Raw genomic sequence first — 25,622 nt, 5'->3', positions numbered from 1 at the left:
GACTTTGTAAAGCAATAAGACAGAACTTCAAGGCAGACCTATGTGTTAGGCAGCTTTGTTCTGGTCCATCAAAATTGAAGGTTAGTCTATAAAACCTACTTTCAGTCTTTCATGAACTAACAGTCATCATCCATTCATCGAAAAACCATAAACTAATGGTTGCACTTCTAACCCAAGTGTATCATCTTAAAATACTAAAACCAATGTTTATGTCCATAGTGTTGAGAGCAGTTTGCTGAGTGCTGGTGTAACTTAGATGTCCTGTCACATGTCGGTGAATCTCGAAGCCAGGCGGCCATCAGACACTGATCATCAAGACCAGTGCAGCCGGGTCAATCGAGTTTAAAAGGAGCGCTTACCGCCAGATCTGATGGCTGATAGTTTCAGTTTAGATAAGACGGACCAGAGAAAGGCCCAGTGAGGCTGTGTGGGTTCTACAGTGGCCATGTTTCACCATTCAGCCCCTTTTCAACACACTTACTGTTCTTTCAGACTTAATTCTGTGTAAAAGTGTGAAGTTTCACAAAAATGGTGATACTAGAAGTACAAGTACCTCAAATTGTATTACTTGATTGACTGTACTCCTTATCATTGAAGCATTATTTTCACTTGGCTTGTTTTATTTTTATTTATTTATTACTTCATATGCTTTACTTAATTTGTAAAGTGTCCTCGGGTACCCTGAAAGGTGCTATATAAAGTTATTATATGCTATAATTATTATATCTTTATAATCGTTGTTATCATTTTTTTATTATCATCAGTATAATTTGTTATCATTATGCCACTATACTTTTTTTTATACTATTCATACTATTACAATTGATTAATTATTAACATTTACATGTAAAATAAAATAAAACTCAGAATAAAAGACAAAAACTATTGATTTAAAATTAGAATAAAATACAAATAATTTATTTTAATTAAAAATAATAGACAAACCATTTGTTTTAATGAAGAATCAAAGACAAAGTATATATTTTAATTTAGAATAAAAGACTATTTATTTTAATTTTTTCATGATCCAAATGACCTGGGTAAAGTTTGACCTTCAAAATAAGAGCTTCAAATCCGCCTTTTGTTCCTCCCCGCTGTAAAACTCAACTGGTTCCGGCGCCGGGTAAGGACTTTTATTGCGACAGTCACCACCGGATATTACGTCCGTCCCCTCTACCGCTAGCTCGACAGTGCGGTGCGCGTGTGCGTGTGTGTGCGAGAGTCCATGTACGAGTGTGTGCCGCCCGGTGTGGATGTCGGACTGTTCCCCGGTGAGAAAGCACCGAGCCCCGGCCTTGTGAGCATGCCCCAGCTCGGCGTGTGACCCCGCTGGAAGTCGCGGAGCGGCCGCAGGGAGCCAGTCTCGTACCCGGGCCGCGTTGGGAGCTCAGAGCACCGGCAGGATGTTGCAAGTTCTAGCTTGTGGCGCCGTGGTCTTCCCCGGGCTGTTCCTCGCCTTCAGGAGGCTCCTGCCCTGCGTGTTCCGCCACTGGAGCGATGCCGACGTGGTGCTGGTCAGCGAGAGGTAAACCCGCGTTCACCGCTTCCATTCACCGGTGGCTTCTCTTTCAAATATGACCCCCCCCTCCTCCTCTCTCCCCCCTCTCTCTCCGTTATAGCATCGGGGGCTTTAAGCTAGTAACGGTACCGCTCGCTCCTCGGCTAGCTTGTCCGTGTGCGGTGTTTTTCTTGCGGTGGATGTTAACGCACCGCACCGGCTGCTGTGCTCGCGTTTAGCCGCAGTGCCGCGGGTTCTGTTTCACCTCCTCGGGCCTTTTTCTTTACGACTTCGGATCGAGGGGTCGATTCCCGGGATTTTGATTTAATCCGCGTTGTTTCATTTTCTACAAAGGATGATTTGCAGATATGTGTGTGTCCCTGAGATTCTGTAGGAATACAGGCATGATATAACGGGAGGAGGAGGGGGGGTGGGTGCGGGGGGTGATTAATACTTACGCAGGCACAGTATTATTATTGTAGATGTGAGTATAAATGTATCTAGTACTCGCATTGGTACGTTGCAAATACTGCAATTGCAACCTTGCATGTATTTGATAAACTACAACCCTGCATCCAGCAGATAGTCGTCCCTGCTCCACATACAGTATAAATAACAATAAAACACAGAACCAGTGTTTTTATTTCACCTACTTGATGTTTTATTACTTTAAATGTGTTCATATATATTTGTGTCCTTTTGATTGATCAGTGTCGTTTTCCCCAGCCTCACAAGGATGATTTGCAGATATGTGTCCCTGTGATACTGTGAGAATGCAGTCATGATAACAGTGATTCAACAATACTAAAGCAAATACAGTTTTATCAGTGTTCATGTGAGTGGAATTGATTTGGGGGTACGTTGCATGGTACGTTGCTGATACTGCAATTACTGAAAAACTACAACTAAACCCTGCGTCCCTCAGAGAACTCGTCTCCATCACATAGATCGAGACATTTTAGTTGAAGGCGAACAAACTTTTGGTTTATTGTCAGTGAACAAACACAGTATATATAAAAATAAAACAGTATTTATATTTCCTCTACTTGAAGTATTAGATTTTTGTGTGCCTTTTGATTTATCAGTGTTTTCCCCTTTTTATAAGCATGACTTGCAATTACCCCTTGGATAATATAGGACAGCATTCATAGTAATGTGTACTGACAAATATCTGAGCATAAATACAGAGTGAGTCCTGGTAAACATGTTTCAAGAAATACAGATTTATTAGTCTCCATGTGAATGAGGTTGATATAGTATTTGCAAATACTTAAATTACAACCATATGTCCACCAGGGGACTCGTCACTGCTCAACACAGGAAGATACACTTTAATCGGAGGTGAACAAACTTAGAGTTGGTCATAGATCAGTGAGCAAACACAGTATAAGTATAAATAAACCAATAACAGTCTTTTTATTTCATCTACTATAATACATATATTTGTTTGCTTTTGATTTATCTGTGTTTGTCCTTTCACAAGGATGATTTGCAAATGTGTGTCCCTGTGATAACATAGGAATGCATTCATGATAACATGGACTGAAAAATACCAAAGCACAAATGCACAACAAGTCGTGGTGAACATGGAACAAGAAGTACAGTTTTCCTAATGAGTGAAATTCATTCGGTCTTTGCAAGGAACGTGTGTGAGAATACTCTACTACTCTTCTACTTATCGTCATGGTTCATGGTTCATGGTTCATATCCTCCCGAGACAGAATGTGACACCTTGCATCCACCGGGGGACACGTCACTGCTCCACATCCAAAGGAACATTTCAGTTGCAGATTAACAAACTTCAGATTTGAGTCAAACAAACACAGTTAATCTGTGTAAATCAAATACAAACAAACACTCAAATTCACGTGCATCTTCTCTTTGTAGCTGTATATCTCCAGGGTATCGGGCTGCAAAGTGTAAGAAATTAATATTGTGTGTCAGTGTGGCCTGCTCACTTGTGCACAGCTCAGTTCAATGCTCATTTGTACGCTGTCGCTCTCGCTAATCCGCCTCTGAGCTCTGGTCAGAGCCGACTGCTGAGTTAGCTATGCACTGGAAAACACAGAGCCCAACCCCTGAATAACGCTTCTACTAATTTACGAATGCTCATCAGATGGAGAATGTTGTTCTTACAAGCTTCTCTGCCTCGGGGGGATGTCATGCTGCTGGCTCCCCACCACTAAACCAGTCTCTGATATCTACTGTGGTCCACTCGGCCGCAGAGATCCCACAGCTTGCATCGTGTCTTTTTTAAATAAACAATTATCAGTAATAAAATAATTAATCTGGCTTCCCTTGCCTTGCACAAAGACCATCTCGTTAAGTATGTCACCATGTGAATATTATGTCGGAATTAACAAGTAAAACCACAACATGACCTCCTTCCTCAAGTTTAATAAAGGTGAAGTAGCTTGGAAGCCAAAACATCTTGGATATTGGTGCGGCCATCTTGCATCTTGGCATCTTTCGAGCTGCTTGAGAATGCGTAGTAGTGATTATGGCGTGGAGCAGCAGGTTAAAGGTCAATCCAACACACATGCTTGACCAATCACGAGCCCGTCTTGGCTGTCAATCAAGACATCTCAGCCCGGGTTTTTTGTTGCATCAATAAGATGATAAATTAAGTTTTCTTGTAATAGTGGGCCTGAATGAAAAACTGTCGATAACCTAAATATATTCATGTTTTTAGAATTTGACTATTAATAATTCCTTTTTAAATCGTTTCAATAAATATAAAACAATGGTGGATTGTTGCCCTAATTGTTTAGTGCGTTATCCTAAATTGTACTCTCTCAGCCACATGATCACTGTTTGTTAAAACACACAAGAGTCATTTGTTCTACCCCGTTATAATTGCACTGACTAACAATGTCAGGGACGGTTCACATTACTGCGTTAACATGGGATTCTAGCAAACGCTGAAACATACAGTACTTGTTTCACAATGAACTTTGATAACGACAGTTCATCACCAATCTAACGCTATTATCATATATTATCAGATGAACCCTTGACCTACTTGACTCGACAAGGGGTCGTAATGCTCCACATCACCAGCTGTAGAGGCTGAAGGCCACAGTCACTGTTTGCATTCTTTTTTTTTTTTTTTCACACAGCAGTGGAGCTCTTACTGCATTTTGTGATATGCAGCCTGTAATGTACAGTTTCCCCATTCAATGAGGCTTACTTGACCAGCTGCCAAATACTTAACATTATAGATCTAATATAATTATACAAGAACACAGTAAAATAGCCATTAACAAAGGCATGTGATCAGTTGCTAACATTTGGCCTGTCTCGTGCATGAAAGATATACTTGATAATATGGTGCAGTTCAATTCAAGAGGGCCAACATTAAAGCCTTAGAAATAACTAGAGTTAAATCAACATCTCTCACCTACACTATTTATCCTATAGAAATCAAGTTACATAAGTCTGTATTGTTGTACTGTCAGTTATATAAGAAGAGTGTGAAGGACGGATGTTTTACTAGATGTGACAGCAAATGTCAAGTACATTCCTTGGGTCTTGGAACTTGACATGTATAGATAAAAGAGAAAATTAAAGAGATTGAAAAGAAGAAAATATATATATACTTTGAAGGTTATTTGCCTCATAATGAACCTGGGTCTATAGCTCCCCTACCTTTGGTGCTTCATCAAGTGATGGCTTTATTAGTCAATTTCATTATTGGTCGATTTCTGTTATGAATTAAAAAAAAGAAAATGGGAAAAGCAATTCAACGTTTCCCAAAATCCAGAGTGTTTGTTTTATTAGATGTTAATATTAAGATATTAAACAAATTTAGATACTGGTCACATTTGCTTCAACATGGGATTTTCGCGTGAATTGATAAACATATGAAGATCACCTTCTGTTGATTGGTCTAATTGGTAAACTGGTTAAGTAACGGTGCATCTGATTGATAACTTATGATAGTGTTGAGTTTCATCTTATCATTAAATGCACTTTACCCCGGTTGCCTTATTTTTGCCTCCGCTGTCACTTTTCTTTTTTTTCCGCCCTGCTGCAGCGCCGGTGGAACTACACATTACGTAGCCAATTTACTGGAGGAGCAGGGAGGAGAGAAAAAAAAAAAGCACAACTCCTGACTGTCAGACAGTGTGTGACAGAGCAAGCGGTCCGTGTTGAGCGTAACAGTCAGTCGGAAACCGAGGTCGTTCACTGGCCTGACACAGCAGGAAAGAAAAGACAACACTGCCGAACAAGGCTGCAAAGCATTCTTCCCTTTTTCCCCCCCTCTGCACGCTCCTCACCCCGTCAACCTGAACCTTTCATCAGCAGAGGGGGGGGGGGAGGTTTACTGCCGGACACACAATGAATGGGCTGTGTAAAATCTGGGTCTTGTGACAGAGTATGCGACCGTACAGCTCTAGCACGCAGCGAGCCGTGGGGGTACAATGTGTGTGGGGCACGGGAAGGAGTTTTTAGGGTAAGGGCTGAGAGAGAGAGAGAGGCCAGTTAGCATTTTCCGGCTCAGTTGCTAGTTGCTAGTCATGCGGCCGGTGTTGCCTTGCCAATGTTGGTGTCATGGCCACATTCCTATTGGATGTTGGTGTGAGGTGACAGCAGGTTCAACCCGGCTAGTGCACTCTTTGGCCAATGACATGAGCTCTGCAGCAGCAATGGCTCGGATCTTTTCAAGAAATCACATAATGTGTCATATCACAGGGAAAATGTCATATTTTGTGGCAGGTACAGATTGTTTTGTTAATTACTGGAAACAATCTGCCCCTTTTGGCGTAAGCTGCCTGTTAATTGATGAAGTATCATGCTGCGGCTGCCAGTTCCTGTCCTCTCCTGCTCAGTGGGTCGACTGCGTTTTAGATCCGGTGTAATTATCCATGAGTTGAGCTAAAATTGTGAAAATCACGACCTCTAGCTTGCACTGCAACCCCACAGTGAGAAATATTGGACTGACAGTGTTGCCGTTTTCAGATGTGTATAGTAAAAGAACTAGACATATAATATTTGTCCTCATTAGGTTTGAATCTCTGAGGACATACCACAGAAATACACTCAATATTTGAGATTGTGTTGGTCAGGGAATAGCCTTACCTAAGGGTGGCTGCACAGAGGAGCTCATTGGACCCATGAGTCCATCCATATCCTTTATCCTTCGTGGAGGAGCTGGAGCATGACTCCGTGGGCGAGAGACGGGCTACATCCTAAACAGGTCGCCAGTCCATCACACGCCTGACGTATAGATACAACCACCCAGGCTATCATTTACAGCTCGGGTGGAGCTGGTGAGGCTTGAGTACCCAGAGAAACCCCACGCAAAGTTTAAGACGGAAAGGTTCAGGTCGGCTGGCAGGTTCGAACCCAACTCTGTTTTTGTGAGGAGCACAACCATGTTGCCTAGGTCCATGAACGTCTTACCAAAACATCATGGTCTCCAATATCTCAAAGCATGATTTCCGACTTAAATTTTAGCTTCCTTATCCCAAATGTGTGCTGTACTGTACTAGTACAGTATGACTCCTATGCTAGGTCTTTAAATCATAACAGAATGTGGAAATTGGAAGTTGGTCTTCTTCCTAGAACACACAAACCTCACATCCATAAAGACAAAAGACTGAGTCACTGTCCCAACACAATGCAGTCTCAAGAGATGAACTGTGTCTCCCTCCACTCATTTTTTCGTGGGTGGTGATGTAATTCCAGAACGCTGAGACATTTAGTTATAAATCTTACCAAAACACTGTGGTGTGTTAAAGGGTTGACTGTCTATTATGACTGCAGCAAGTGCTGGGGGAATAAATTACATGTTTTCTGATTTCAAAGCAGCTTACTGTCAGTGCTGCCAAGCTGGAGAACAGCCCGGGAGAGAGCATGTCTGTGCAAAACCAGCCATTCATAGTTTGAACAAATTGGTAACATAATTCAATGTCTCGTTTATGATGGACAAAAAAACCCTCTGTTGCACCATTAGGAAACAAATCATCATTCCTCTAAGGACACATCATAAATCAAGTTTCACTCTGTGCACTGAACATAACATGCGGTTGTCTTCAGCATGTAAAGTTACAATCAACCAGATGCCCGATCAGAAGTTCATACCTTGTGAGCATAGTCTTAAGATAGATATGAATGTTGTGAATGCAATGCCCTATGCCACCTCACGGAGTTCAAATAGAGATAGACCAGGTTCTCCTATGTCACAGTTCTGTTTATAGAAGAGGCAAGTCGCGGCTGAGCACTGCCAATCCCAATGACTGTTCACTGAAGTTGTAGTTCCCCTCAGGGGACACCTTGCAAAACAAAATGTTGATTGAGCTGCTAGTCAACAAGCCTACAAATCAAATGTCACTACTTGGGTTAGCCCAGTGTGACCTTTCAATTCCTTTCCGATATTTGTTAGTGAGTCGGTTTAATAGTTGTTTCCCATAGCTAAGATACAACCAATTAAATGTCACCCAGTTTTGAAATGTTGAAAGTCTACGTCTGGATTTGATTGGGCTGTTTCATCAAAGGGTCATAATCATACTTAATAAATAACGGTATTATCAATGTTCATTTAAATGCGTATGCGTTGCTTGAATGCTTGATACCAACCAGGCCTGGTGCTTTGTTATAATTACATCAACCAACCGCAGTGTCCCGCTCGAGACACAAATGCCAACAGGCCTTCGTCCTAATGTGTCATGCTAGCAGTCAATGCAATGCTAAAGGAAAGTACTCTGTCTTAACGTAGACACCCAAATGTGATTAACAAATGTTCTTTAACTCGTCTTTTTATGTGTCTGTCTCTTTCTCAGAGTGGTGTCCTCCATCCATGCCATCATGGCAACAACTGCAGGAGTCATCATTGTGGCATCATGCAGGGACAACGTCATTTACGACAGGTTAGACTCCATGTCATCCGTACCCTTCATGAAACTTTCCACCAGTGCTCTTAACCTCTAAGCCTCTGAATCCCCTCATTTCCTGACACGGTTGTTGTTTTGATTATTGTTTCCTATTCCCATACACTTCATTTATACACTATGATGATGTGATAATCCTCAGCTATAAGCGTGTGAACGCGCTGTTAGCATTGTTCTGCATCTTCTCACATGTTTAGAAAGTTATTTACTGGGACTTTGTCCTCTTAGACTAGAGAACCACTTAGAGACGGTGAGGGTCACATGTTTCCACCCCCGCACACTACATAAATGTACTGCTGTATGTGCTAATACTGCACTTCCTTGTGTGAATTGGAACTAAACCGATCTTGAGACATGCACCAATTTGCTTGTGTAATCGCAGGAGGATTTGTAGACATTATGTCTGTAGATATAGAATGGCTGCTTAAGGGAGGAAATAAGGGTTATTTGTATTTCTAAGCGTTAAGTATCCTGGAAACCGGCCTACTGCAGTACTTTCACCCAAGTAAGCGCTTGAAGACAGTGCTATAGAAATGGCCAGTTTGAGAATATGACAAAAACTGCTCCACATCAAAGATGTTTACTCCATAAAACTGCAGTGCTGGCCATTTAGAACGTGCTGCACAGTGGTTCCTGTTTTGTCATACGTCATAGTCTGGTTAAAAAAAAAAAAAAGGACCTTCCTTAATTTCCACAAAGTATTTTCTCTCTCCATATCTTTTCAAGCACTGTCTTCCCACTTCCCTTATTCAGCTGCCTCCATCTGAGGCCTGCCTGCCTGCCTCCGTATCAGCCACCTGGCAGTGTGATAGTGTTAGCATAGCGTTAGCCTCTCTGTGCAGAAAGTGTACGCCGCTAAGCTAATGCTAGCCTATTAATCCCACTGAGTCAGCGGCCAGGCCCGGGCAGGCCCAGTTTCAGGCCGTTAATCTCCACCAGCGCTCCCCTTCACCCACAGGACTTAAATCCTCCACAATGCTGCTCAGTTCTGCCGTCCTCTGACGTGCAAACGGCACGGAGCTTATCAGACACATGCTCCAGAGTCAGACCGTGAATACTCTTAATGCATCACAATCTGTCAATTCGTTTAGCTCTGGTTCAGCCGCAGTGCATTTTCAAAGGTGTTGCAGCGGAAAAACCGCAAATCCTGCGGAAAACAATGGAAGGGTGTTATACAGCTGAGAGAGAAGGCTCCATCCCAGTGTTAAAACCCTTTTTAAAGGAAAATTCAGGTTGACTATCAAGGTAACTGCTGACTCAGATGGGACAAGGTACATGAGTAGAACATTTCAAACAACGACACTTTTGATGGACCAACTCTCAGCCTCAAATTTGACCCATCAGGCTTTCTGTAGTTATGAATGGTTGATTTTCCAACCTGTATTTTGGGCGTGCAGTGTCCTCAACCTTGTGTTCACACCCTGCTCCTCCAAATATGGTCACTTCTGGTTACAAAAAACAACAAGATGGTGCTAAAGCCAAACTCGAGGAAAGTTTACAAACCCATAAGCCATAAAGCTAAAGTAATAAACGGGAGGTATTCCTAAAGCCGTGGAACAACAGTACACACAGAAGAAGCATAGCCACAATACTGCTCTAATACTACCAACAAAACAACACATGCTGTATCCTACAGTATAAAATGAACAGGGAGTATTATTTCTGTCTTGCTCAAGGGCTCCTCATAATTCTAATTTACCTCAAGCTCATCCTTTAACAGAGGATGTGTATAGGTATGATTTGGAGCACTGTTTCTTTATTGTATGCTTCCAAAAATAGACCGTACGAATTTTCAATGCCTGAAACAGAGCAAGTATATTCACTATAGCATTGAGTCATGTTGCCTTCATTCCCCCCCGAGCTGTTTGTTGTGCCTTACTGCTCATAATCTCCATCCGCTGACCTCAAGGAGCCAGCGAGGGGTCGGGGGTCAGTAGCTCAGCTCTGCCCTGCAGCTTTGCTCCGTTCTGTCCACATAATTAACCATCACCTTAATCGGTGCTCATTAGTGAGCTGCAGCCATCCAAGCTGTTTATTATACTGTACGTACATAAGCCGGCCTTCTGCGTGCAAGCATGTGAGAGAGTGGGAAGGCGAAGGCATAAGTTAAATTAGGGTTTGTGTGTGCGGGGATTAGAGTTCTCTGTCGCAATGGCCGGCTTCCGTCAATTGGATTCCAGTGAGGCCATGAGATCAGTGTGAAGGCAGGAAATGGCAAAGTGACATCCCAAGCACATCACAAGGATGTTCATGACCCAAAAGCAAATAATAATAATAATAATAATAAATATCAATTCAAGCTAAACCTACAGGCGTCTTCCTTTTTATTATATTTTTGCTTGAAAACCAATGGTGACCATAGCGTTTTCTATCAGTGCCAGTTGTCAGTCAAACAGCAGTGTCAGCTACTTCGTTAGATTACTCTTTGATTCTAATAAAATCTTACTTTACCCATTTATCCTTCTTATCTTGTTTAAAATCCCCAAATGTGCAGATGTTGACTATTTTCATGTATTTGTTTATTTTTTCCTATCAGGCACTGGCTGGCCCCATCCTTTGTCATCTGGTATGGCGTGCCCTACATGGCGTACGACCTCTTCGCCATGTACCTCAGTCACTACCACCGTTTCCGAGTCAAAGGTCACGAGGACTACAAGCAGCACTCGCTGAAGACGGTCAACTCCTTCGTCCGCAGGGAGTTCCTGCTGGTGCTTCATCACATCGCGCTGCTCACCATCCTGCTGCCCGTCACACTGGTGAGTGACATGAGGACTGAATGAATTCAGGACATTCTGGTTGGTGATGGATCTCTAGCTTGCTAAATTAGCTGCTGGCAGATGTCACCCTCATCCAGCCCTGGAGCTAAAAGCATCAGCATCACAGATCACAATCTTCACTGGGGCAGAATTACAACTGTCACGGTGTTGATCAGTGTGTGATTCCAATTCTTTATTTTTCTGACTAGGAGTCGTTTAAGTGGTGATATTAAATGACCTGTTTTACCAGTTTATAGAATTTGAGAGCTGAAATATAAGAATAATCTGTTTCCCGATCAACAGAAACTAATCTGATAACTAAATCTCTGCGAATGTTGCTGTTTTTATTATTTTATATTGTAATAAACTGAACATCTTTAGGTTTTTAGAATTTAAATGGCCATCACTAATAATGAATCAATTGATAAAGTCAGATCTGTTGTGTTTAGCATCATACAGGAGAAACACACACACACGTATATATGTGTGTGTTTGTATATTACCATTTTCCAAGAATACTGCAGTGACTTTTAAAGTTTCTGGGTATATTTTTTGTTATATTCCAAGCAGCAGCCATTTGTTTATTTCAGTACAGTACGAAAATTAAACGGGAGAGTTAAAAGTCACTTGTCATAAATAATACGTCATGTGCTCTTTTGATTCTGTCCACTGCCAGTAATGCATTATTAGTTTGTGCTATGTTATAATGTAGTCCATTGTTTTTTCAAATCAATCCTTGCTTTAAACTGCATTATCTCCTAATGAGTACTTCCTAAGGGTTTAAGTGGAAACAAAAAATAGACTTGGTGATCACTCTCAAGTGATTCTCGAGTCTCTGCCACTCAGGTTTCAACTTGTATGTAAATTAGTTTAGAGCTCCAGCGGCTGTCTGTCGTGTAGGGGAATGCAGTGCATGTGGTTTGAAAGAGTTTAGTGCTTTGCAAAGTGTTTTGCATTAAAGTCAAATATACAGAACAAGAGATGCATTAGCATGTTAATCCACCGTCATCTCACCGCAGCATTATGGCTAAAACCAGATCATCTCAACAACATAGAGGACACAGTTTGCTGACTGTAGCTCATATATTCTACTAATTGGGGGTTTTAGGTTCACGTAGAAACAAATGTCTCTCAACAAGAAATCTTCAGATTAAGCTCAGTCCACTGAATAATCCGCGTCACTGTAATGGAAATAAAGTAGTAGTTTACTGGATAAAGATTGTCTGTCTGATCGTAGACTAATGTCTCAAATTATAGACGGAGTATAAATATTAATGACATGACCGCTCCCTAAAAGTGAAGTCAAGTCGTTTGAATTGTCCCCTGACAGCTGGCGGCAGTATAGGTTCTAAACCCCACCTCCTTTGTGTAGATGAAATATCTACCAAACTAAAAAGTAAAAATACTTGAGTACGTGTATCGATGAACTTTTCTGTCACAGTTTCATCCGACTGGCTAAAAAATACTGGAATCTGCGCAGGATGGCTGTTTTTCATATCTGGTATAGTAGGGCTTTATTTGTGGGTAGTGGGAGAAGGGTTAGGGTTAAAGCCCCTCTCACAAGGGTGACTCTTCCCTAGCTTTGATGTACTTTCTCTTATCAGAGTTGGCTGATTGGTTGGATCATTGATTAGCCTTTACACATTTATCTGATTAATTGTACCTGAAATTTGAACTTTGGTCAAACTGTTACCGCATAATCATCAGTTTTAAGCAATAAAATCCACTTATTCACTTATTTACTGTGTGGTAATGGGAGGAAGTATTTACGTTCACGCTCAAGTGTTCAGGCCTCAAATGAATAAACAACAGGAAAAGAAAGAGCACACTAAGCTATTGATTACTTTCTTTGAAGAAATACAAACAAAGCCTATTTATGGTTGTCTTTTACGTCACTGTGTTGTTAAGGGACTAGCTGCTTTAATAGTGGACAGGAAGAGGTTAAAAAAAGGATTTAAATGGATGAATATGCAGGTAGTTGTTACAGGACTGAGAGGGAGGAAGCAGGCCACAAAAGAAGAGCGGTGCTGTAGGGCCTGACAACCTTTGAGTGCAGATATGACCAGCAAACTGGAAGCCCACTGAACTGTTAAACCTCAGTTCACCATTGATCATTTATAGCAGCAAAGTTAATTCCTGTTAATTAATGTGAGAAAGTTTATGTCCTATTCCTGAAATTGGTTCGGGTTCCTTCAAAAAAACGATAGAATCAGGTCATTGAAGAGTTTTTGCTCCAGGCTGCCTTCAACCTGTTTAGTTTACAGCAGCAGGTCAACAGGACAACTCTCCTTTCCGAGTCCCATCCCAGGTTAGTGATCCAGGTGCAGGTGAAACCCGGCCCTTTGTTTTGAGGTAACAGTCAGCGGCAATATGAGATCACATTACTCTACATTATTCAGCCTCAGCTGCAGCTATCCTCTCTTTTCTGTAAACTCACCACCCCTCCCTCTGATTCTCCTCTTGTTCCCTCACTCATCAGCTTTCTGCCACACCGGTTTGTCTGGGTAATACATGGGCTGCTAGATTTACCCAGGAAGCGTTTACACAACAGTGTTGTGCATGAGGAGGAAAAGACCAAACATTTATGTGTAGATGAGGTTAATAAGTTCAATACTTTTTACAGACAGTTTAGTTCACAGTTTGTATTTGGGCAAGACGTGGTAGGAAAAGCACAGTTTTACATTATAACATTTATTGATCTTTACATTTTCCATTTAGATGTTTCAGGCTCCAGGTATTTTTAATGCCCCGTAACTGACCTGGCACTTTGGGATAATTAAACTTTCACCCGTACTTTCCTGCTATGATAGTTGGAAGAAAGAAGGTTGGTTGGTAAACTGGCAAATGATTCTGAAAGTGAATCTAATAAAAGCTCAGAGACTGCATCCGTCCACCAAGGACATGTTTTAATGTGTTCCTGCTGACACACAAACCGATAAGTGGATCCATAACCTCCTGAGAAGAAGTAAAGAGTTCAGCTCTGAACCAAATCCCGGAATGTGGTCACAAGTAGAGATACACAGATTGAATCTGTCAGATAGATGCAGGCCTCTATACTGAGTATCCACATCAGACTGTTATTTGTCAATGTTATTGGACATCTCACTGTGTGTACTACAAGTTACAATCTTCTGGTCACGCTGGGCACATCACGTTCTGTATATAGAAGAAGAGCGAGCACACTTCAATCAGATACTGAGAGATAGATGAGGAAAGAAAAGGTCTTATCATGAGTCCATAGTCACAACATCTGGACATTGTGTCCTTCACCAGGGTGTTGGACTCTACTTTAGTCATATCAGACCTCAACCACTGACCCTGAACCAGCTGAGATGGGTCTGGTATCGGATCAGGATACCTTCTTGTAGCCAGCCTCTGTAGGTAGGGGAAATACTGGCCAGGAGGAAAGCTTGAGGTGGATCAAGAACACCTGAGGGATTACTTATCACTACTGAACTGGGAATACTTTAGGATACACCGGAGGTAGCTGGGGGGGTCGGGTTGTAGCTGGTTTGTGAGAAGCAGGTCTGGACTATTGTAATTACAGGTAGTTAGCTGTCACCATCTGCTCCGTATATTTTACTTTACTACACAGGTTTTAATGGTGTTGCATCAACAGCTTGTCAATATTGCTGAGCTTTAACACCGCAATATGTAGTTTATGTTCATGTTAACGTTCTAGCTCCTGGCTAACGGTGATTCCCTGGTTGTAAATTCTTTAATTTGCAACCAGGGGGTGTTAACATTTTAAAGAAATCATTGACGGGATAAAAGCAACTTCAAATACACCCACTGTTCTCAGTGGCTGCAGGAAAAGTGGGGATTTAAAGGTTTTTGGTTGGAAAGTGCAAAGGCCAGCGATGTTTAGCAGTGCATGTGGATAATGCATATCTAATCATGGGGGTAATATGGGTAGGGTAAACCTTATCTTGTGTTTTGTACAACAGCTGACACACAAACACAGATACAGTCGTATACAGGTGTAACACCCTCACGCCAGTGGGAGGTGGGGGGTAGGGTGAGGTAGCCAGGTAGAATGGTAAGGCATAGGGGGGGTGGTGTAGTGTTCCCCACTGTGGTCTAAGTAATTCTTACATGGACAGATGGCAAGGCCACGTCTGGAGCCACTCATGCTTTATTCATCGTCAGCACACAGCGAGCTAGACTACCGGACAGCGCTCGTCTTTTGTCTGTAGTGTCTTTATCCATCTAGATGGATCCTCACCTATCCTAGGACGGTCTCTCTAACCACACGGCACTGCGCCACTGGTCAATATTTGAAAGCTTCAGTTCATTACTAATGTAGAAGACATCGCTCCCTCCTCCGCCCCATCAGCCCACCTCTATCTGGCTTTTATTCCATCCTGAAGTTGTGGTCGAGTAAAACATCCTCTGCTCGGGATTGAAACATGATCAGTGCATCAGCGCATGCGGATGTGTACAGTTCATATTTGTACTTGTATCTTTCCTAAGAAATAACCACACCTCTGTTGACTCTTGTTTAGAATGGCACACAAAGAGTCTATAGCCAATCTTTAAGTCAAACAAGGCCTTGAGGATTGGTATTGTTCTTTCATTGATCCTAATGCTTCTATGTCATCATAATGGACTCCACCAAAGGTTTTCCTTATTGCAGATTGGTTTTTCCCTGGCTTTGAGGACAACTAAGTTTTTGGGGAACAATATTGATATTGATATTAGTAAAATAATCCTAATGCTTCTATATATCGGCTGATATACACACGTTAGAAATATCATTTAACCTTTCTGATAGAAATGTAATTGAGACTTGATAAACAATGACAAATACAATGAAATTAAATATATTATAAACATAAATATCGATACAGATACGTCTGGTAAAGACTTAAATCGTCTGAATTTATTGGCAAACCGACCTCATGCGGTTCGCCCTCTCGTGCAACTGAGCCCGAGTGACGGGTACACAGACTAGAAACCGAAAGGGAAGTTCTCGTGTGAGAGAGCTGCATTGAAAGCCTCTTGCAAGTACGTACACAGCTGCTGGTTAAACTGAGGTCTGGCTGACTGCGCGGACTGTAAAAACGTTATATATGATGCACGAGTGTGCAAGAGAGAGAGAGAGGGAGAGAGAGCCCAAGTCCAATTGTGCTGGAAGGAAAGAAAAAAAAACACAAACTTACAGATCTGTTACGTTGTAGAAGGGTAAAATGTTTTGGTTCCTAATGAAACTGGTGGGACAAATAAGAATGTGGCAGATAAAACATTTAAATTTTTGCTCAAATTCGAAGATTAAGATTGTGGCTTCACCAGAACCAACCTTTTCAAAGCCTGATATTTCTCCATGTCTGTTGTCGCCTCCTCTGCTGTGACAGGTGTCGGACTTGTCCTTGAGCGTCAGCTGTGTTTGTCTCCATGCTCGTGTTTGTTTGCTCACTGCTTGCGCTCTGTTTGTCTGTTTCTCAGTTTTTCAGGCAGGACCAGGGGGATTTCTTCATTGGCTGCTTGTTTCTAACAGAGCTCAGCACTCCCTTCGTCTCCCTGGGGAAGATACTCATTCAGGTGAGACACAACCTAATACACACATGTGCATTCACCAGACTCCGACCAGGCAGCCACACCAGTGTCATGTCTGGGCCTCATTTATTTAATATCCTTAAAAGCTCTGTTTTGATAATGTGAAGAGTAAAGGGCCACCATCACTTTTTCAGACCGGTCAGTTGGCACAAAGTTGGACAATCATTTACTGAAATAGCTTAGCAACCATGACCACGCGGAGTGGGGCCGGGTGAGCTTTGACTGTCTCCATGCACTGAAACTGTGGGAAACCTTGTCCTGAGGCTTGTCACAGCTGTAGGATGTATTGCGTACTAGCTTGCTACAGACAGAAGCAGCGTTTACCTCAAATCATTTTCAGGCCCTGAAGTACACACCAACAAAAAACTATTTTCAGACTAGGTCATCGGCTCCACTAACTGCTAACACTTACCACTATGCACCAGTTAATTGCAGTTGGGGAAAGTGTATTACACTGACTTCCTATTCAAATTAGGACTTCAGTTATCATTGAAACTCAAAAGGTATTAAGTTTGTCCAGTCTGGGCCACTGTAAAAAAAACATGGCGGCCTCCGTAGAGAGGACCCGCTCCAGATGTAAAAATAAAGAGCTTATTCTACGGTAAATAACACAGCAAGTCGTACAATTTAGATGTTTAGTGAAAGCATCACTCGGATTATTTCATATTCAGCCTATAGATCCCTTTCACCTACATTTTACACACTGGACCTTTAAGCCACCCATCAGTGTTACAACTCTCTATTCATCCATTTTGTTTTAGAGTCTCTGCTCGGCTTTGCCTTACATCGTCAAAAACACATCCCCATTAAATTTGGGATGCAACTTGTCACTGTAGCATCGACTATTAAGGTGCGGGGCTCATCCCAGATAACTACAATCATAATATAAGTCGTTAGCATTCAGCTTAAAGGCCCAGTTTACTCTCCCTGGCTCCTCACCCAGCCACTGGAGGCCCTGCCTTCATTAGTTCCACACATACAGTGGCATCTTATAGTCAGACCAGCACATATGCATTTGTGTAGTCAAAGGCAGTGTGTCTTAGAAAACGGAGCAATCTAAGAATAGAAGAGTGTTAGTGTGTACTCCAGTGAAATCAGTAGAGCGTGAGCTTTCAGGTCTTTACTGACATCTGGTGTCAGCAAAGAAAAAGAGCAAAGCAAAGCTGCACTGTTCTTTTCTGTCTTTCAAAAAAAACGCTGCCCTCCTTTTGGATTCGATCAACAGAAACTCGACCAGACACTTTCTACTGCTCTCAACAGCAGAGTTGATCTTTATGGATTTCTGTTGTGTCCACCAGGATCCTCACATTGCTTCTCTCCACAAAGAGATGAGGATCTGTGTAACAGACCCAGACATTTCCCACTTATCAAAGATATAAAACACATGATATCATCGGGCTGTACTTTGGCTCAGGTTTAGATCATTAACAATAATATATACTGATAATAATATTTACATGAAAAGGGAAACCAAGAGATAACTCAACGATTGAAACTTGGAAACAGGGCTCGAACTTGGAAAATGTATTTTGTCTTCTGGCACAACTATAAAGAGTTCATCCACCCCCCCCCCCCCCCTCTCTTCTCCTCCACCAGCTTGCCCTCCAGAACTGCTGGCTGCACAAGGCCAATGGCGGCATGGTACTGTTCACCTTCTTTATGTGCCGCATCGCTCTCTTCCCCTACATGTACTGGATGTATGGCCGCCACTATGGAGTCCCGCTCTACAGCGTGCCCTTCCACCTGCCGCTGTCGACCAACGTGGGCAACTTCTGCATCCTGGCGCCACAGGTCTACTGGTTCGTGCTGCTTTGCCGGAAAGGCTACCGCCTGTACAAGCGCAGCCGATGTCCCGAAGCGTCTCCTGCGGTCACAGTCACTGACAATTCTAAGGACAACTGATCTCCGGTTCACGATTGCTCGCTCAAGCTGCTCACTCAGCTACTAACGCAACTACTTCTACAGAGGCACTAGTTTGACTTAACATTTTTCGAACCCCACCATTGTACTGTAGTACACCAGGACTGCCTGCTGTTGTCCCACAAACTCCTGGGCATTATCCGCACACTTTTAATTCCTCTGTTACAAATCTGCTGCCTACATGGACCTCTCCACCGATCGAACTCTAACTACTGAAGTTTGCTGACTGGGGTGTTTTTAGTTTTTTGGGGATTTGGCTCTAGCCTGGATCTTGTTGAAGTGCAACCCTGCGTCCGTCTACATCCTCAACACGGAAGAATGGTCATGCTTCACCGAGAGTAACACGTGGAGTAAAAAGCACCAAAAAACTGAAGAGGAGCCTCCATGGACAGACATCTTATCTCTTACTCCTACTGTGTTTACAGCCTCTGCTGATTTGAAAGGTCTGTTACAGTGTGTGTGTGTGTGTGAGCGGCCTGTGTGAACAGGTTGTATTTATTTTTATGGTTTTTCTGGAATGTGTCCGATAGTTTCCCATCTCATCCATTCACTAATCAAAGAAGAAGGATTAGGAATATCGGTGGGTGTGAACTTAGGCACTGTTGGCAGGAAAAGGTATGAAGAGAACAAGTCGCCTCATCCACACTAGAGAAATAACAACATCTACAGTTGTTAATACCCATTAATGTGATGTCATGTTAAGGTTTCAGCCCTGTTTATTGTGTTTGTAGTTTCCCACACTGCATGCCATCACGGCAACAGCCCCACATTCCTCACCGGAGCATCCAGCACAGATTTATAGTCCTGATTCTTTTGTTTTCAGTATCTACCCCCTTCAATAGAGCCATTGTTGCTCAGCATGCATACTGTATCCCCGTGAATTGATGCTGCCCTCGTGGACTCTCAGCATTTTTCAAGGGTTATGAAGAAATGTCGTCCTGTGATATAGAATGGTGTCACCGATGAGAGGTCTTAGCTGGGGGGGAACCATTCTTCATTTTCATTTGAAACCATTAAGAGGTGCTTGGCACAAAAAATATGCCCCATGCTGGATACTGGAAAGACCTCAAATAATCAATTTCAGAAAAAAATATAGACCAGGCACCAAATAATATGTCAACAGGATCAGATTTGGACAAACGGTTCAGTTCAGACTGAGTATAAACTGAGCATGTGAGGATCTTTACCTGCTTCTGCAGAGCGTCAGTTTGGCTTCCTGCTGCTGAGAGTTTTATTTTCTGGATCCACAGTCTTTGTTTGGAACGTCACAGCTGTCACAGAAAACGCTGACAGTCCTTGACCGTTGCTACGTGTTGAAGATTACCTTTCTCCTATAGGCGCTGGAGGCATGGGACAAACTCAGGGTCAAGGTCAGAGCAATAAGGTGGGCGGGGGGGCTCACCAGGGCAAACAAATAATACAGGAGGTTTGACATTTCTGAGCAATTTATCCACAGATATAAACACATATGAATTGAGGATATCGGGAGTTATTCCTCCTGTGACACACTTAGAAGATGAAGTTCAGTAAGTGTTGAGTTTCCCCAGGGCTCCGGAGATTTGTATGCACTTCACACAGGGCTGTACATACTTAATGTTTTTAGACATTTACATCATGTTTTAATCATATAAAGCTAGTTTTAAACCTTAATCTTATATCTATATCATGCAAAGCAATTACCTTTGGATTCACAGTTGCATAATGACATTTATCGTAGACTTAAAGGCATTTCATTTTGAATATTATATTTCTTCATATCAAATAGTAAATAGAAGATATTATTTCTGCAGGGTTTAGTTTCCTACACTGTCTTAGACCCTGTTATTTTAAATCCTTGGATAATATTCTTGGTCACTCGAGCTTTATACTGAACTAACTGATTAAGAATGTGTTAATGGCCTTTTTTTACCTATGCAAAAAGAGGCTGCAGTGCATCTATACAACACTAACGTCAAGCCATATCTAATCGACCCACGCCTCCTTATGTCATGATCTTTTTAAATATTTGGGGGAACTACATTTATTTCCCACTGTACATTTCTACCAGGACTCCAAACCACAAAAGCTTGAAGAATTACGTGTGAAGTTTTCCTCTTTTTTTGTTTTTGTTCTCCACATATCTTTGAAATTTACCCACGAACTGCTGAAAACTGCAAAGTGAATATTTACAACAACACTATTACAGATTAAGCTCTGTCGACAACTGTGAAATGAGTTTTGCTGCTTGAACACAGTCAAGATGCATCACTCGGAAGCAGAATGCTTAACGACACTCTGAAACCAAGTGAGTTAACAGACTTTGGGAGTTGGTGAAGTTATCTCAGTAGCATTTTTCTCTAAAAGGAGGCAAACAGCTTTTCCTTTTCAGATGTTAATTTTCTTTCTTTTTTTTTTAATCTTTGGTTTCTTGTGAATGTTTTACTTTAGTTTTTTTGAGTTTCTTCCGTTTTACAATAAAACAACCCGGTGCTTTTTGCTGAGCAGCAGCCGCATGAATTTTACCCCCATGATTAGAAGATAACTTTCTAATAGCAAGTTACCACCCCATAACTTCAGGGCTCTTTGGAGTCTCAAATATTAGTTTTTCCCCTTGATATAAGTCAAAAAGTTCCACTCTCTGCACCATAGAGTGTAAATAATCATGGCTGGTGTCTCCACCTTCTCCCCACTAAACAGAAATGGAGCCAAAATATCTCTGATTCATCTTTTAATGTCCCGTGGAGCCCGAATCTGCAGAGTAGTGATATCTGAGTGGAGCCGTGGTGTCAGGATCCCGTCAACATGCACGCTCAGCCAATCGTGTTAATCATGATGTTTCACCCAGTTTCATATCATCGAATATCAAAGAAAAAAGAAACGTATCTGACAAGTTAACACTGGAACAAACATCAGTGAGATAATGTGACAGACACTGTCTTTGGGACATTGAGGCGTCTGTCGTGTCCCCCGTGCCCTTGTTCTGAAATCTTGTTGTTGCGGTAAACCCTTCAACAGCCGTGTCTGTCGGAAGCAGCATTGAACAGAGGAGGTGATGAGTCGTCTTGATTGTGGACAGACGGTCTGTTTGCTGACCAACAGTACGAGGACGGGGGGGGGGGGGGGGGGGTAATGGGAGATGAGCCGCTGAATGATGGGCCTGTTTGGCCTGTTTGGCCCGAGCCCAGCAGAGTGCCGGCCTCCTTCTGTCCCCGGTTCACTGGGCCGCTGTTACTGGAAACACATCCCAGTCTCTTTGTTCTGCTCTCGGCTCAACCCTCCCACTTTTTATTTTTATTTTACTGTCCTGTTCTTACTCTGCTCGGCCTCTTCCATCCACTCTCTGGGTGCGTAGTGTAAAAAAGGCAAATCAGCCACCAAGAAGAAAATATGGTGAATTTTACTCTTACACTTTATGATGTATTTATTAAGTGCTTGTTAAAGGTCTCCACTCTCACTGTAGTCCCACTGGTTGTTACATAAATCAACCGTTTTCATTTATTATTTTTATTTAAGAATTAAAAGCTGCAGCTCATTCCTTTTTTATTTTATTTATTTTATCACCCATCCTCTCCCCTACCATCCATATCTGCTCCAGCCTCCTCCCTGTGGCTGATCCCAGGTCTGTTGTCTGTTCCTCTGCAGTCACAGGAAGTTGCTGAGCTGTGAGTGGAGCCGAGCGAGGCCGCCCTCCTCTCTGCTGCCATCTGTGGTCGGGATTATCTGCTCGTCCACTCAGCAGTTCTCAGGCACACGACCATCGGGATTAGTTTAGGAGTAGTTGGGGCTTTTCTGTTGAAGCGTGTGCGTCTCATCTCATTCACCTCCTTCAGATACATGTATATCTCAGATTTGAGCCGGGACGGCCTCAATCTCCACTGAACACACTGTAGAAACCCACACGCTGCTTTGTTTTTATGCTTTTCGGAAGATTTCCATGATTTCAAATTGGCCATTTTGCTTCATGCTTTGCATTTGAAAGAACATCGTGGCAAAACATCTTTCTGAGGTGTAGTGACCTGTTTGGACCGTTTGAGCTTTGCAGAAAAATCCCCCGTCTCGACTTTTCCACTGAAACTGAACCACATATTAAGCTTTTCAAAGCATTTGTTTAATCTCCATTTTGCTCTTATTCTGACGGGGTCGATTTGACAGTTAATGAAAAACCGTCGAAATATACAGTTATACAAATTTTAATTCAGTGAGCTGGACCATTTTTTATTTTAACATGAGCCTTTTGTCTCTTGGTTTAAAAAAAAGAATCGTGGAATAAATACAGAAAATATAACATTCCACTGTTTTTCATCAACGCTTTATTATATTTTATCAGTCATGATTTTGTTTTTTTGCATATTTTAGGGGCACATGTCCAAACTTCAAATGGAATTGCTATATTGACCCTTGATTAAAAAAATAAATAAATAAACAGATTTTATGGATTGGCCAATGTATGTTTTTTTGATTTTGTTTTAGAAAATACCTCGAAATCAAATGAATGAATCGGACTTTACTTGATTAATAAGTTTGCTCCATAGACGTGACGACAGCATTTCAGAGCCTCAGAGAATCCCTCAGAACACAGTGTGGACGCTTCCTGGTTAAACACAGATCACATATCTTAAGAGTCAATCGATTCTTAACATACTAAGTCTTAAGTTCCACCTCTCTGCTCAGGGTTTGATGAAGTCTGATGACCTGTGTGTGTCTGTGTGTATAGAGGTTTATTGTGAGACTGACACTGAAGATGCAGTTTCTTTTTCTGTACGTGTGATTTCAACATATTTTGTTCTTAGATTTGCTTCTATTTATAATTTCTGACATGGCTTCTGATCCTTACACTCCCAGGGGTTGGTAAACCAAAGACTGTCAGGCACTTTAGTCGATCATAGTGACTGTAGTGACATGAAGAGAGATCTGTTTTGATTTTACTGTGTTTTTAGATCTGCTGTAGGTGATTTTTCTTTTAAAAAAAACATGAATTACTCCAGATTTCCCCCCAAAAAAGACCCTCAAGTCTTATCGTGTGTGTTCGGATCCCAGAGGGGAACCGACATGTTGGGTGTGTGATCTGAGGAGGTGGTGGAGCAAATACACACTAATCAGGTGTTAAGTCCATTCTCCATTAACAAGCCACCCTCACACAGAGGACGTTTACGTGTTCTGGCTTCTGAAGCTCCATAATGATTATAACTCTACATTTCACGGACACATTAAATGCACGATATGTCATTTTCGTTGTCTCTCGATCTAAACATTGACAAAAGAGGAAGTTTGCTCCTCCAGGAATTATCTGCAGAAGTCTCCTCCACAAAATCAACAGACTTGATATTTAAAATGAGTAAAAAACGCTGAATTAAGCGGTATTGTGTTAAAATGTTATTGTTTTGTGTGTTTTCTTTGAGGCTCATTGGCAGGATGATTGCGAGTGGGGCTGTAAATAGCACGGTTGTTAACCAGTGAAGCAGCGATGGCTTATTTTGGTGGTTTTCCCATCATTTAATGCAGAGATGCTCTGATAGAATTTTTCCCTCCCAGCATGAACTATCTCCACGTTGCTGACCTTTTAGCTAGCACTGGCTAACGCGGGAAATCAAAGAAGGGATTTCCAGATTAAAGTTTTGTCTGGGTGAAACCTATATTCTTTAAAGATGTGGTATCGGCTCGGTACTTAAAGTTGCGTACACAACAACCATACAGTTGACAAAGGCTCAAAGAAGAATACCACCCAACCTTGTTTTAGTATTTTGCTGCTTTGCATCGTCACATATCTGCACATTTGGTCCTTTTCTCGGTATAAACACAGAACGCTGGAAGGAAACAGTTTAAAGCTACATTATGTCATGTTGGATCAATTGCGGGGAGGGGGGGGGCAGATTATATTATAATATTTGCATGAAATAGGCGTCAGGAGCAGAAGTGAGACAGATTCTGCTTTTAAACTTGTAGCATCAATATTCCATCGTTTGCTTTTTCTTCTGAAATGATGTGAATGCGGCATTAGACTCATGAAACACACAAAAGTGAATACAAACTGGTCCTGGGGCTGATTTTGATCTGCGGCCCGTGAACCAGACTTGGTTTCCTGTGCCTCGTGATAAATCTACTTCCCCAACAAATCTCAGTGTGAAAGAGCAAAGCTTGCAGCCAGTGTTTACAGGTTGTGGCTGTATTTACTGGTTTATTACCATTGTCACCATTATGTCCTCCGGGACGATGACACTTTTGGTTTTTCGCTGCAATGAAATCATATTAAAGAAAGTGATTGAAACTATTTTAGAAAAAAAAAACAGATCGCTATGCATCTACTGCTAGAATGAGAATACAAATTAAATATTTAGTAGGATTTCACATTTTGTAGCATTTAATTTATATTTTAAAATCATCACACAAATTCCATGATGTTGTTTTTTTACATGGAATCATTTGAGGATGAAACCTTTTAAAGCTTAGACTGGTTCTAGTCTGTACTATGTTTGCTGTGTCTCTGTTGATTTTAGAGCTTTGCATCAGTTTGGCGGATGTGGAAGTTTAAGGCGGCACCTTCACGACCTTCAACACGTCCTGCCCCACGTTATCTTTTGATAGCGTTCTGATTTTCTCATACATATCTATCGATCAGATTTGATGCATCTGTCCTTTTTTTTTTGTAGCGTGACCTTTTCTGAGGAACTTTGCTATCTGAAAAGAGACTGGACTGTTTTTTGTTTTGGAATCTGACTTAAAACAATTGATGTATAAGATGAGTTATGTACTGTAGCTGCAACTAGTGAATTCAGAGCACCCCTTTAAAATTCAATAAATTTGATTTGATAGACCGTCTAGAGGAAGTCTCTGCTTTATTTCCCCTGTGTTGTCATGTCTCCTTGTTCTGTCTCCTTGTTTCCTTTCATTCCCACTCCTCACCTCCTCATGTCTGTTCTGTGCCACCTTGGTTAGTGGGTACGAGCTCCTGTGAGAAGTGAGGAACTGACTGATCCAGGTGCAGTAGGTTGAAAAGTAAAGCTGAACTGTCGATCCCCTTAA

At 41.9% G+C, this 25,622-nt stretch overlaps 1 protein-coding gene across 2 annotated transcripts; it reads left to right on the top strand.

The window, feature by feature from the left end:
- Positions 1-1,403: 1,403 nt before the first annotated feature.
- Positions 1,404-25,420, top strand: tlcd3a (TLC domain containing 3A). 2 transcript variants are annotated; one of them, XR_008341922.1, is made up of 6 exons: positions 1,404-1,525; positions 8,284-8,370; positions 10,928-11,147; positions 16,593-16,688; positions 18,300-19,066; positions 22,245-25,420. XR_008341922.1 is itself a non-coding variant. In XM_053442058.1 (5 exons), exons 1-5 carry the CDS (start codon positions 1,404-1,406, stop codon positions 18,603-18,605), a joined length of 831 nt encoding a protein of 276 aa, XP_053298033.1. In that variant the 3' UTR covers positions 18,606-19,091. The 2 variants fall into 2 exon arrangements, 1 of the variants encoding a protein (XP_053298033.1); XM_053442058.1 differs by lacking the exon at positions 22,245-25,420 and having other exon boundaries at positions 18,300-19,091.
- The last annotated feature ends 202 nt before the right edge of the window (positions 25,421-25,622 follow it).

The sequence above is a fragment of the Pleuronectes platessa genome, chromosome 15, assembly GCF_947347685.1.
Source record: "Pleuronectes platessa chromosome 15, fPlePla1.1, whole genome shotgun sequence".
In the NCBI taxonomy this organism is placed as follows: Eukaryota; Metazoa; Chordata; class Actinopteri; order Pleuronectiformes; family Pleuronectidae; genus Pleuronectes; species Pleuronectes platessa.
This window is presented reverse-complemented; position numbering and strand designations above follow the sequence as displayed.